Source organism: Phodopus roborovskii, unplaced genomic scaffold (genome assembly GCF_943737965.1).
Source record: "Phodopus roborovskii unplaced genomic scaffold, PHOROB, whole genome shotgun sequence".
In the NCBI taxonomy this organism is placed as follows: Eukaryota; Metazoa; Chordata; class Mammalia; order Rodentia; family Cricetidae; genus Phodopus; species Phodopus roborovskii.
Genome location: NW_026126603.1, coordinates 7,904,177 through 7,919,392, shown reverse-complemented (window position 1 = coordinate 7,919,392; position 15,216 = coordinate 7,904,177). Strand labels below are relative to the sequence as shown.

Below are 15,216 nucleotides of genomic sequence, written 5' to 3'. Positions count from 1 at the left end.
TTTTAGACTCCCCCACCCCCTTTCCTCATAAATGGACATACTAGTGGAATAGGAAGATACAGAATTCAAGGAAAAGATGACTATTTAAGACACAAAACAGTTCCTAATCCATAAGTACAAAATACATGTCATTAGAGTCACTATGTAAGATAGTGACTTAAGATAGGCTTAAAGTTGGAAGAGATGGGGGATGACATCACTATAAATCTATCATGTGTGGTAATGACAAGAAGATAATTAGAAAACATTTAAATGTCTGAGGTGCACTACTAAGTGCAGATGGGTAATACAGCATATGCAATATATGTTGCATGTGTGTGCAAAACACCAATGTTTAAGAAATAGGCTTCAAACTCTGCAAATAAATCAATTGTCCCCAAACTGCAGTGCCTCTTGCGTTAAATGTCAAATTCTCACATGTGCATTCTTATGTCTCACACATTCATGAGCACATGTATGCTGTGCTACTAATTTATTTGCCTTTCCTGGTGGCAATGCTACAACCCTTCATTGGTATAGTTGCAGGCAGTGCCCTTCTTTGTTCTAAATGCTTGTCTTGCATATGGCTATTTTGCATTGATTTTAAAATTACCTTATCAAGAGTCAGGAAAATATCACTGGATCTCCAGTGAGGATTTCACCACATGTAAATGTTACTCTACAAGAAATGATATCATTAAAATCTTGAGGCCCCTGCACTAACAAGAGCTATGGTCTTTAGCAGTGTTGAGTGGGTACATTGACAGCAACATCCCTTCACATACCTGACTTGGGATGAACTGCAAAATGTGAGGCTTTTTCCATGTGTTTTTAATAGACACACATTGCCAGCAAAGTTTCCTGAATTTCTACTTTTCTTAAACATTATGGATTTTTAACACTACTAAATAATTTTCTGGTGTGTGTGTGTGTTCTTTTTATTTTGTTTGCTTGCTAGTTTGTTACCCCCACCCCCTGTGAAGTGATCATAAATTTTGCTAAAGTGATCATAAAGTTCCTCTATTTTTTAATACTGAGCTATATTCTTCAATTTTGGGTAAACCCTACATACAAGATATGTGCTTAATTTGCCATCTATCTATCTACCTGTCTGTCTGTCTGTGTGTGTGTGTGTTTTCATCTAAAACATAATGTTAACCTGTAATCTTTCTTTTCCTGCCCTATAATTTCATAGACAACACTGGGGGACTTAAATAAGATAATTATATAGCAAGTATTGTGAGCATCATCTAAACAAAAAATAAACGATAGCTGTTACTGTGATTAGAGTTGTGGGCTGCTGTTCACAGCTGCACCCGCTTTTGTACTCCTATTCTTGACAAGATTCTAAGCGATTTCTTTGTCTTTCTAAATAAGCAGTTGTTTGTTTTGTGAAACCTCCTTGCCAACCTCATATTTTATTATTTTCCATTTTGGTATTTTCTCTCTTGCCCTTCCTTTGGCTCATGACACTATGTCTATTTTGCTTGGTTTTTCTGTCTTCCTCTTCCTCAGAACAGCTGCTACGAGTTTCTCTCCAGTGCCTCTTCCTCTTGACACTGAGGGTGCTCCCTTCTCAGGGATATGATGTTTGGGTATCTTTAAGATCCCAAACATGTTAAGTTTAAAAGAGTTTCACTTTGAAGCAGTGAATGAGTTGGAGTTTTATTTGTGTATTTGCAGGTTAATGAATTTTGGCGTTTGTTTTCTGCTTCTTTCACTCAGTGGGAATGAAAGGCTAAGGAGGGAACCTTGGCTTAGACAGTTTATAAAATTTCTGGTGTAGCTAGTACATAGTCAATTTTTATGAAAAAATTATTGTGCATTTGAGAAATTAATCTGTGTTTATATTCACTTACTGGCCAGTTTGGCAGACAGAGCTATTGGGGCCCAGTCACCAGCTTGAGGCTGTTGTTAATCCCTTCAGCCCCGGTGTGTGTTAACCACATAATTTTTCTGTTACCTCATCTGTAAGTTTCTCAGAGAAAATTCATTTAGATTACTTTGTCTTCGCTGTTCAGTTGATTTTCTACACTTTGAAGTTATGGCATCTGGAGCATTTTTTCTAGCTGCCGCATTTCTCAGTCATCAATCTGTTTATAAATCTCTGAGTATTTTCTTTTCTGCTTGAATTCTATTTTGTGTGCTATTGATACGCTGCAGATGCTGCCAACTGCTGCAAGCTTTCCTCCTGCAAGCATTCGCACTGTGGTGGGGGAACAAAAAAGAAATAGAGCGTGCTCTCTGCCTGCTAGCTGTCTATTTTACCTGGTTTTTGTGAAAGTTTGGATTCAGCACTGTTTTGTATTCTCAAAAATACCTCCTTGCTTTACAATACTCTTATGTGTTATTTGATTAATTGCTGTTAGTCCTGGCTAGCGATTTTTCTATTGTTTATGGCAGCTGCAGTAAGGACAGTGTGGTGTTTAGGACAAGATATTTATTCCTAGGTGCTATCTTGCCAAAGAATCAGAATGATCAGTTTATATTATCTTTATTAGTGTAGTTTTTACCCTTTTCTGGGAGTTTGATCCTCCATGCACATGGCCTGTGAGGGACCTTCATTTCTCTATTCGTCTGTGTGGGACCCATCTGTTTGTAATGATAACTAAAGAGCTGGAAATATGAACGGTGTCTCCATACACCTTATAATTTTGTATTTAACTTAAATGCCCTTAAGTTAACAGGGGGAAACATATTCTTACTTTTCATGTGGGAGAAAGTAAAAGGATTGCTTAATGAAAAGCTGTACCATTGCTGCAGCAGAAACGTTAGAACCCCAAAAAGGAGTTTGGCTGATGCCCTTGGATGTTCGGATGGAACGTCTCTTTCATTAATTTACTACAGGTTTTGTTGTTGTTGTTGTTAAATTAACTTCATTTTTAAAGAGGGAAAGGAAGACAAAGGGGGAACAATGGTGTGGTTGACAAGTACGGAAGAAGGGGGATCTTAAGACCTAATGTTTTTGTTTTTTTCATGATTGGAAGAGCTGCCATAATATGAGAAATCAAAATTCTGTGTTTGCTATTATTTTTATACTAAAGAGCATGAATAATGTTTTCATTTTTAAATTATGTAGTTTTCCTTCTGTGTTTTAAGGGTGTTACATTTCTCTTAAACACTTGTCATGCCTATAGCTTTATTGACATGACATTTGCAGTCATCGTTTTAATGCTTTTTAAATAGCCTACAGAAGTGTGTGTGTGTGTGTGTGTGTGTGTGTACATGTGCAAGACTATATGAGTGTGTGTGTGTGAGTGTATATGTGTAGGAGACTCTGTGTGTGTGTGTGTGTGTTTGTGTGTGTGTGTGTGTGTGCATTTGGAGGCAGGAAAGGAAAATAGTTAGCATGAACTGTAGGTGTAAAGAATTGATTGGTTTACTTTTCCCAAAGAAACCCTACTTGTGTAGTTGTTTTATGTGAAAGGTTAAAAACAAAAAGTTGAAAAAGTTCTAATCAACTTCTGTACATTATGTAGTACTTCATTTTCTAAACTCTGCAAAAGAAAGTTTCATATTTAATGGGAAATCATGAATTATTCCATTTATTATCTATTTCCTCCTTTCAAAGACACGATCTGGATAAAAGGCGGGGTGAATAATTTCAAAAAATACAATACATTTTTAATGGGAAGGTGCAAACTACAGACTCTCACGACTCTCACAGCAAGAGTGAGAGAAACAGAATTTTATTTGCAAAACTCAGCAAACTCTAGCACAGGCAAAGTAGAAGGCTCCTGAAAACTGTGCGGCAAGCCCACACCCCTGTCTTAAGGCACGCTTTGTTTACTAAGATTAGTTAGTGTGTTCTCCAGCTTTCTGTTTGTTATTTCATATTTCACTCGCTGTATGTAGAAAATTAATTGTTTTATTTACAAAGATAAGAACCATAATAAAGGAAGTGGCTGGTTTTTATTAGTTTGTTTTGACAAAAACAATCCAAAATAATACAATTTCAAAAATTGTGGTGGACACAATAGATTACTTTTTTTAAAAAAGTAGAGTAGATACAACATCCTGTGGAGTTTTATGTTAACACAAATTACACATTAATTTACACAAAAATAGTCAGGTTTTGTAGTAATGTTAATACTTTCATGTGTTTGTATCTATGTTATAAAGCTAGTTTTTAACTCATATTCAATGTTATATTAGGACACAATATAATAAAATTATATTACTCAAATGTCTTTTTTTCTTACTAAAAGTCACTTTAAAACCTGGTTTTCTGTTGAAAACTGCAGTGTAATTTGGACAAAAAGAACATGAATCCACGTGGCTGCCCCTTATACCCAAAGGTGTTCAGACTTTGTTTCATCCTGGCTTGACACTTGTTCCCTGGAAAATTCTCTAGCTAGTTCACATACAAAACTGGAAAGGAAACTCATATAATGGCTTTTCCTCCTTTTTTTCTTTATCGTACAAAAATCCCAAAGAAACTTTTGAAAACCGTGGCTAAGTTTGAGGAATTTGTATGCTGTTGAAATTCTGTGTGACGGCTTTGTGGACAGCTAGTTGGGTGCTGTGTTATACTGATGGCTGTACTTGATTCATCCCTAAACATCTAATGGTGGCCACTGTGACTCAAATATTTGACTGAATGGAAATCACTTTTAATGTGACCTATATATTAAAATGCACTTGTATTCCTAAGAGAACTATTTAAAGCCATTCAAAGGGCAGTGGTCCTGTGCTGCCCACTGAATCAAAGCCACCATCCATGTGATGTCTAGTACTTACGACCAGCAAGGCACTGTTGGATTGATAAACAGCACTGATCTTGAGTGACTGCATTGAAAGCCAAGCACCGGTTCTAATGATTGAATATGTGACTTAGCTTTTGTTTCACAAACAGAAATATTTCATGTATTCTAAAATGAACTCACCCATCTTGAAATGAAATTCTCTAGAGAATTCTTTGTTGACCATGTTGTAGTATTCATCAAAAGAATTAATATCAGCAATGGTCCCACAATGAGTTAATCTTATTACTATGCTGCTTTAAAGAAAAATGAAAAGTTGTGCTTGTAAATAAAAATTTTCAAATAATATTTTTGAATTTGTATATGGGCTATGAAAATATTGAAAGTTTGTGCTTTCTACATTATAATAGATATGAAATTATATTTTCCAAAAACATAGAGGAAAACTTGAATGTGTAATAGTCCTTCTAAAGATCAAAACTAATAAATTTATAGCTGTTTGGAGAATTAAGTAACAATTCTATTCATTGTCATGTAGTAGATTATACTTTTAGATTAGAAAGTTAATCTAGATACCTAGTTGAATCTAAATGTAGACAGAAATAAAATATCCTACTATATTAATATTTATATTCTAACTGTTGGCAATATTTTTATTTTCATTTTTTAAAGCTTACATAATGGATGATACCACACTTACCTGGGTGGTGAGTCTAATGAGATTTTTCAAAAAACATATAAATTAATACATTTTAGATGCTAACTAAATATTTCAATCTTTATAAGGAACATTTGACACAATTCTGTAACAGCATGCAAAATATATAATGGCACAGTTTCTAGCACAATACTTATATATTCCAAATTATTTTTAAAACTTTCTTTTAAATATATACCCATAAATTTTATAAATAACCAAGATGGTGCTTATGATTATGACATGAAAATTCCTACTGTGTGATTCATCGTAAGACAAAATAGTTTATTGAAACGTGTGTTTAAAATATATAAAGCTGCTGTGATTATTATGTCTACCACACGTGCATTATTACCAGGTTTTGAGATGTCTAGAAGAATGAATCATGTTAATCCTAATGAATAATTCTAACTGTAATGACTAGTCAGAATAAAGAGTTTTAAATTTCAGTATAGCAAAATTCTGCATTCTGAGATATTAACAGCCAGATGAAACAGCCAATTTTAATCATATAGAAAATCGTGTTGGTTATTTGTAATTAGTGGCTGTGCGGGTGGTGTTGGTTTCATAGAAACCATCACAGTTGTAAAGTGTTTGCGTTTTCCTTTGGTGAATAGAAAATCCTTATTAAGTGAGATGCTTACGGCTAAAACAGCGCCCTAATTCTTCCCGGTCCGATGAAAGTGGGATGGTTTGAAAAGGTTGACCTGAGGTGCCGCCTACTCGGGGAGCATCCGAAGCAGTGAGCATTGTTCCCTGACCCCACAGATGGCTTCGGCTTTGCTCATGTCATCGGGATGAGGTAGAACACCACACATAACTTTACATTTATATTATTTGTGTGCCACTTTGTTTGCATTTTTAATTGATTTAAAATAATATCTGTATTAAGATGGAGAATCAGTTATCAAATTTACATGATGTGACTGCAGTTTGCTAAATTTCCAGTAGATGCCCCCAGAGACCAGTCAACTCATAGGAAACCCTTTTGCTTTGTGAAGGAAGGGATTTTTTTTTCTTTTTTTTTTTTTTTTTTTTTTTTTTTAGTGTGTTAAAACTTTATTTCTGGCTACATTTGGAAATACATGGAAAATCAAATAAAGTCCTGATAGTACGAAGTCCTCATTCATTCATTGCTCTCCAGCGTGTGCTGTACATTTAGATTCTCTGTCAGTATCGGTTACCACTGTGACTAAGAATTATTAAAAAGTGCTGTTTATACACTAAATGCCTTCATTTCTCGCTGAAATGCAACCTGTTTGTAAAGTCATTCTAAGTGCTGTGATTTTTTCCCCTCTTTCCTATAGCTTTGTGTATTTATAGAGAAATTCTTCATGTTTTTTTGTTTTATTTATTTATATTTTTAACTTTTGGAGAAAATTGTGGTGGGGTGGGGGTTGCGGAGACTCAAATAGACCCAAAGCACTTATGCAATTGTTATCAGTAAGTGTATGCCAGGAAATAACTTTTTTTTTTATTTTGATCATGTGTAAGATTTTCCTACATTGAAAAGCAGGAGTAAGAATAGTGTTTCACTTGTTTGATGGAAATTATATTAACTGAAGCTGATTCAGTGTCCATTATCCCGCAGGTGATCCCAGTAACATTTATCCCTCCAATATGAGTGCAAAATTGTTAAAACTGACACAGATAACCCACTAGTGGCTTATAAATATTAACTTAATGGAATAAAGGTATTATCCTGACTTTTGATGAGCTCTTACAGATATTTCCGAGTTTATCTTTGTCAGATTAAATAAAAAATTTATGAACTTGTTTTAAAGTATTTTTTGAACTGTGTTTGAAATCTTTGAATATGAAGGTTCACTCTGATAGTGTAATTCCAGTTTACCCTATAAAGAAATTTATTCAATTTATTCCCCGTATATTTGGAAAGGTAGAATACTTGGATTTTGGAACGTCCTTCTTTAGCTAATTCGTGTTCATGTGTGAAGAGAATAAATAAAGTTGCCTGTCTGTTTTATCCTTTACTTTCTATCTGTAGAATGGTGTAGTTTTCGTATTTTTTAAGAGTTTGCCAGTGTGCCTCCTTTATATCCTCTAATGAGACTCAAAGCTATCTAATCCATTTGTCATGGATGCTATCACCTGCCAGTCCCTCATTTTAAGGAGCATCCTCTGGGAGGGACACAGAATGACTCTGGTCACTTCTGGCCCATCATGAACACAGGTTAGCTCTGATAAAGATAATATCGTTCAAATTGGAGATTGCATCATAGTGTCAAAATATGACAATTTTTAAAAAATTAACGATGCAAAAAAGAAAAACGCTGTAGGAAAGAGGAGTGTGGGGAAGTAGAAAAAGAACTATGAATTGGTAAGCAGAAGGAGAGCCATGTGTGAATCCCAACCTTTCCACGTACAGGCTTCTATGGCTTTGGGAAACATAGATATTTTAGAGGATTTTTTTTCATGTAAATTAAAATAGTTAACCAGATTGCCATTGAGTGTTACCTTTAAATGGCAGTAGACCCCATGTAGATAAAACTAGACTCAATTTAGTTTTAAAATCCATTCTTCATCTGCGGCTCCCGTCTGGTGTCTTAGTTGGGGTTTCTATTGCTATGAGAAAACATCGTGACCGAAAGCATCTTAGGTAAAAGGGGTTTATTCGGCTTTCTCTTTCACATCACAGTTCACTGAAGGCAGTGAGAACAGGAACTCAAATGGGAGTGGGAGGAACCTGGAGGCAGGAGCTGATAGAAGCTGCCGAGGGGTGCTACTTACTGGCTTGCTCCTCATAGCTTGTTTAGCTTGCTTTCCAAGACCACCAGCCCAGGGGTGATACTATGGGCTGGATGCTCCCACATCAATCACTAATTAAGAAGACACCCTGCAGGCTTGCCTACAGCTCCACCCTATAGAGGCATTTTCTCCACTCAGGTTCCCTAATCTCAGATGACTCTCCAGTTTATGAGGAGTTAAAGTAAGGTTGTGTACCTGCACTGATAACTCCCCAGAACACATGATTGGTGTGTTCATGAATGTTCCCACTTCTGCTTCCAGGCCACTCGTTGCTCCCCAGCCTCCCTGAGCCAGCAGGTGCTCACCCCAGCCTCTGACTTCTGAGTCTAGACTGGTAGAGATTCAGTTAAAAGCCACATTTTGTAGCAGCGGCAGGAGGAGGATCGATGGGATATAAAGGCCCTGCCAGGCTGCTGCCTAAGAAGTTGGCCAGTAACCGCAGAGCGGCAACTACAACCACTGGCTAGAAGAGCAGTAGATTCAGAAAAAAAATTCTCTTTATAAAATTTCCAGGAATTCTCATTTCCCCATGGTATAAGTTGGTTTTCATATTTTAGTTTAGACCAATATTTAGGGTGTTTTTATGTGTCACTGAAATTGAGGAGTAAAATATAGGTTCAAAAAAATTTACTAAAATGACAAAATTCTACTGTCATTTATTTTTAAAAAAAATCCTTTCCACAAAGCAAGTGAACTTTGCCTATGGCAGGAAACCTCAGGGTGGTGGTGGCTCATGCCTTTAATTCCAGCACTTGGGAGACAGAGGCAAGCAAATTGAGGATTCCAGGACAGCCTGGCCTGCAGAGCAATTTCCAGTACAGGACAGCCAGGGCTACACAAAAGAAACCCTGTCTCTAAAAGTAAAAAAAGAAAAACAAAGAAAGGAAGGAAGGAAGGGGGAGGGAGGGAGAGAAGAAGAAGGAGGAGGAGGAGGAGGAAAGAAAGAAAGAAAGAAAGGAAGGAAGGAAGAAAGAAAGAAACAAAACCTGGAAATTTCAAATATACTGGAGAACTGACATACGTCTTTACATTCTAGGTAACCAAGTCATTTTAATAAATAAAGATTTGGGGCAGGTAAATAACTTACCTTAACTATGAAAGTTTGAATAGGAATCTATTTAGTAAGTTGGTGTTATTCTTTCTCTTAAGTAATAATAAGGCTTATTTAACAATGAGAAATATATACAAATATATTTAACACATGAGAAATATATGCAAAATGGAAATGATGGGAGCATAGTTATGGATAGAAACATATTGAAATATTGCCTTTTAGAATGTCTTTGTGAAGAGTGGACATTTAAACATTGGACATCTTTGTAATGGACATTGATTCTGTATTGTGGATGTTTGGAGATGGAAAGCTATCTCAGAAACGACCTCAGTCCAGCCTGCTGAACTTTCATGCTTCAGAGGCATAGGGAGCAGCAACTGAATTTAACTAAACAAGTGGAAATGATCTTACTGAAAGGAATTTGATAATTAATTAGGAAATTAGGAGAGGGCCTGGTCCAATAGGGAAGGCCAAGTCAGGGGACCCTTAAACAGACAGTGGTTAGCAAGAAGAGACAACAGTCTTTCTGAGAAGCACTGCAACATTGGCTGACCCCAATCCCATTTACATCCTAAGTTTCTCGGAGAATATCATTTGCTAAAAAGGCCCTGAATTCTTGACTCACAAAAATTTTACCTCAGTGGGACTAGTTATTTCCCATGTATTTTAAAATGCTGTGAAGGGGGTGCTACACCGGTGTGTAGCCGGGCAGGCTACATCCAGCAAATGAACCTCCATCTCTCATGACCTGCGAAAGTGGCCAGCCCCAAATCATGGACTGGCATTTGTAAGTTGCCTCACCCTAGATGAGCTGTCTGCCCAAATGGCCCACCTAGTGTTTAAGCCAGCATTTCCCTTTTCTGTATATTTGATCCAGGTCTTCCCTCATGTGATGAGATCTCACACAGAGATGGCACCTCTTTATTTCAAGAAAGGCTGGAGCTCCGGCCTCCAAGGCCTCCCCAGTACTGCCTTCTGGATTGCAATCACATGTGCCCTCAGCTTCCCCAAGCTCTCGTCAATCATTTTTAAGGTCTCCTTAGCCATTGATTTCCCCTCTTCAGAAAATGTCCCATCACCACTTGAAATACCTAGAGGTCATCTTACCTCCTCCTTCACTGTAACACCCAGTCACCAAGCCACCCAAATTTTACCAAAGTGTGTTTTGGAAACAACAGCTTCTACTGGCCAACTACCACCTCTGCCTGGTTCCAGCACCACAGCCTTTCTCACTCATAACTAGCAGTCCTCTACCTCTCCCCCTGATTCCAGGGTTACCCTCCTCCATCCCTTCTCTTGGATCAGGTGTGAAGTTCAGAGCCACAAACTCAAGACGGCTAAATTGAAAGTCTTTATTTTTTTATAACCTCATTTTAATTCCTGGCCCTGAGCCTTAATCCTCTTTCATGTCAAAGTCTAATCTTGTCACTCAGATGAAGCCAGACCAGTGCAGTGATCTTTCAGATTGCTCAAAATTCAAAAGCTACTTCCCCTCATTCCATGCCCCTATACTGGGAAGAACATTACATTGCACAGTGAGGGTCAAAGGGGATGGGATTACTGGGTCCAGAAAACAAAGTATATGAAAGTTCAATTTTATTTTCAGAAAGTCAGAAACTTCTCTTTTAGTCTATCTTATGTAATATCTAGGACATTCTAATACACTAAAAATCATTTGTTGTTTGTCTGGCCATTCAATTTTAACTGGACCCAGGCAATCGAGGGACAGGGTGTGACAGCATATACTTCCAAGCCTTGATCAAGGGCTTTGTGCCTATCACTGCATTTAGCTACCCAGTCCACACTTTCTTTCTCCAGCAAGACATGCAATCCAAGGCAGCTTTTGTTTCCAGGCTCCCTGTGTAATTACAGGGTGGCATTTGACAAAGTTCTGACCAATGAGACACAAACAGGGATTTGCTGTTTTCAGGAATGCTTTTCTTTTCCCCACACATAAGGAAAGACACAGCCATGCCACCACACATTCTCCTTTCTGCAGCAAGCAGATATCTGGGGTATATACAACAAGAGAATCCCAGAGAAATCAGCCTTGATGCCACCAGGCCACTCGCCCAGACCTGGTCCATCTCAGGACTTCCGATTCTCTGAAACCAGACAGATCCCACTGTCACTGAAATCTGTATGCCAGCAGGTCTAAATAGGTCTAAAAATGCCTCCTTTTAGGGAGAGAACATAAGGTAATTGACACAAAGCTATCTTTCATCACCTGATTATTCTTTTGCTTTAACAGTGACCACCACATAGCTGTTCTATATAAGCAATCTCTCTTTCTCTCTTTTCTCTCTCTCTCTCTCTCTCTCTCTCTCTCTCTCTCTCTCTCTCTCTCTGTCTGTCTCACACACACACACATACACACACACACACCATACACACACACACACACACTTTCTTTTTTGTTGAGAGAGGGTTTCTCTACATAGCTCTGGCTGACCTGGAACTCACTCTGTAGACAAGGCTGGCCTCTAACTCACTGAGATCCACCTGCCTCTTCCTCTTAAGTGCTGGAATTAAAGGTGTGTGCCACCATTGCCTGGCAGCACATGCATTTCTTAAATAAACATTTTCAGTCACTGTTTACTTTTATGTATGAACTTAGTTGTTGTCTGTGTCCTCTCCCAAGGGCAGCAAATCTGTTTGGTCTAGAACAATCTGTTGGGGGAGGAGCAGGAACTGTGGCAATGGCTCAGCTCTTGAGCTCTGTCATTAGATCATTTGTCATGCAATCATGAAGACTGCAGCTCAGATCCCTGGAGTGTGTGCATGCCAAGTGAAAGCATCAGCCTACCTTTAACTGTGGCTCATCTCTGGAGCAAGCTGCCCATGTCTGTGGCTCTGGGATTGACTTAGACACAATGCCTCAAAAAAGAAGGCTCAAAAATAATAATGGGTGACTGCTGACATCAGCCTCAGGCACACACATGCATTTGTGCCTACACGCACATCCCCACACATGCAAAAAGCATGCACACATACACATATGCACACCACACACACAAGAAAATAGAAAAGAAAAAAATGGTTCATCATAAGAAACCCAGTCAGGCTGGGCAGTGGGGGTGCACACCTTTAATCCCAGCACTCAGCAGGCAGAGTCAGGTAGATCTCTGTCAGTTCAAGACCAGTCTGGTCTACAAAAGCTAGTTCCAGGACAGCCAGAAACACTGTCTCCAAAAACAAAACAAAACAAAACAAAACAAAACAACAACAACAACAAAAAAAACCCAAAACAGAAACCCAGTCAGGATCTGCTGAAATAAATGAGTGAGTCGCCTGGCTCTTTACCCCTCCCTGCACATAAACCATGAAGTTCCATGGGGAAGTTTTCATTGGGTTTTACCTTTTGAGACAGGCTCGTACTGTGTAGCTCAGGCTGAACTCAAATTAATAGTCCTCCTCCTTCAGCTTTCCAAGTACAGAACTAGGAAGTGAATTTCTATTTATTTATCTATTTACTGTTAAATGAACTAACAAACCAATAATTTGATCTTACCTATAAATGACTATGTATAATATATATTTCAGTAATTTTTAAAATGTTAAATTTAGAAGCATGATTGATTGAAGTTGGTCAAATTTCAATAATAGATCATGAAACTACCTAATAGAGAAATAAAGTTTTTTTAATATTTAGTAACAAGTTTTATTTTTTGCCTGGTTTATTAGTTACCTGTTGGCCTTCTGGCTTGGCTGGTTGGTTGGTTTGCTCTTCTGATTGGTTGGTAGGTTTGAGCTGGGGTGGTGAAAACTTTTGAATAGTCAAGTAGCTTATTTGTCATTTTCAAAGAGACCTCAGCTCTGGAACTAACATATTAATAATGTGATTACCTTAACATAACTACGTTAGGTAAGTGCCAGGCATCCTTCATTAAACTGAAGTTGCTTGATTTGCCACAAAGATCTTTTGACATGTAAGAAAGCCTGCTTTGAGTGCTAGTTTTCAGAGGATGGAAACCCCCCTGAGGTCTAAAGCGCCCGTACTCTGCTCTTGTCTCCAGCCACAGGAACTCGTACAAGAAGAGCATCTGTGTGGACATGCTGCGTGATGGCTACCACAAGTCCTTCACCGAGCTCTTCTCTCTGATGGAGCAGTGGGACGCTCTGCGTCATGCTGCAGAGGTGCGGTCCCTCTTCTGGCTGCAGAGGCCTCTGGAGGAACAGCCAGACAAGCTGGACTATTTCTACCACTATCTGACTAGGGCCGAGGCTGCCGAGAGGCAAGGTAGGTGCCAGGTTCAGGGAGGCACACCCCGGGGAGGACGCCAAACTCAATATGTGGACTTGATACATTAAGACAAGTTGCACAATTCAAACTGATCTACTGGGCGATTTTAAGGAGTAAATGACTGGGCACCAGGCTCGCTAGATACAAAGACATCCTGGCAATGTCACTGCAAACTTGGGAAGAAAGAGACTACCAAACATCACCAGAGGTCATCAAGAACACATCATATTCTCATCTTTCTCCGAGTGGTATGAATTTTGGCTCTCAGCAAGGAGTTTTCAAAGCGCTGCCACTTGAAACCCACACTGATTAAGTTTGTTTTACCTTAGCATTTACATAACAAGTTTTAAAACTTTTGTCATGAGATCTTGTTGGTTTAGATCACAAAATGATATTACTTAAAAGGCAAGAAAAACCTTTAGTTTCTAGGGTGCTGCTAGGCTGTACTCCCAGCACTTGGGGGATGGAGGCAGGAGGTTCACTGTTAGTTTGAGTTTAGCCTCGGCTACATTGTCAGACAGTTTCCCAGAAAAAAAGGGAAAATAATTCATAATCCATGTTGTGATTCAATCATTAATTTCCTATTTTCCACAAAATAATTTAGTGTATTCCTTTGCCATATTTTTCCTAAAGCTAGTAGTTTATATTTAAGGTGTTAAGTATTTAATACTTCAAAGGACTTATGAAATAAGTACTTAATCTCTGCTATAATTTTATGGACTTTATTATTTAGCATTTTTAGCTCTGTCACAAATTTAACTTTACCATTTGACATTTTTAGGTCTGTATTAGGAATCTGTTGTTTTCACTGGAGAAGTAAAAAGAAAATTCTAGAATTTGGCAATACAAATTATTATTATTTTTTTCTCAACATTCTCACTGCAGACACAAAAGGACTCATAATGACAAGAAAAGTCAGTGCTGTCTTTCACTTGGCCTTTACACGGTCAGTAGGCAACTCTGTCTACCCCCTGCTAGCTACTGCAGACCATGAAGATAGAAAGAGCATGGGGGGTGAGGGGGGCAGCCCGAGTTCTAGCCATCATGGTCACATAGCATCAGACTATAAACAAGAGAAAATGTGACACTAAAAATTGAATAGCAAGGGGATACAATAAGAAAAGCTTATCTATATTATGGAAAGTGTTCAAAACTGCAGACTTGGCATGAGATAGTCTTTTGATGAACTTTAATACAATTGAAATATAAGAAATTAACTATTATAAATAAACATGCAATTGTTACTACAAAACAAACAGAACCAAATCCCCAAATTCTACTATCAGAACAAAATCCTGAATTGATTTTACATCCGAATTACAGTTAGCCAAGATAAAGTCTGCCCATTATTTACTTTATCAAGTTCAATTTTATCAAAAGCTTAAATCAGGGGCTTTCATTTGAGTAGCATAAATGTGAGGCAAATATCTGACCTGCCATAATGTGTCGTTCACATGACAAGTATCCGTCATAGAGCATCTGTGGGATGATGGACCATAAGATGTTCAGGCTAAAGGAAAGTAACTACATGGAAAGAAAAGTACTTCTCTAACACACACACACACACAAAACAAACAAACAAACAAACAAAAAAAAAAACAAAGGACAATATCCCAGCAACAACTAAAGTCCCATTCATGTATGTGTGAGAAATAGAGTTGCGGCTATTAAATACGACAAAGTTACCTTCACTCAAAACACCCAAAGGGTTGTCTCCAATAGGATGCTCTGGCTTTTGCCTTGCTGAAATACAGAACTTATTTTTATTTTTGTA

General features: G+C 38.0%; 1 protein-coding gene across 1 annotated transcript in view; it reads left to right on the top strand.

Moving 5' to 3' along the window:
* Window positions 1-15,216, top strand: part of Ttc29 (tetratricopeptide repeat domain 29) — a 187,262-nt gene that overhangs the window by 12,939 nt on the left and 159,107 nt on the right. Inside the window, exon 3 of the mRNA XM_051205881.1 lies at window positions 13,216-13,439. Within this exon, the coding sequence (XP_051061838.1) occupies window positions 13,216-13,439 (224 nt within the window). The remainder of the gene's footprint in view (window positions 1-13,215; window positions 13,440-15,216) is intronic.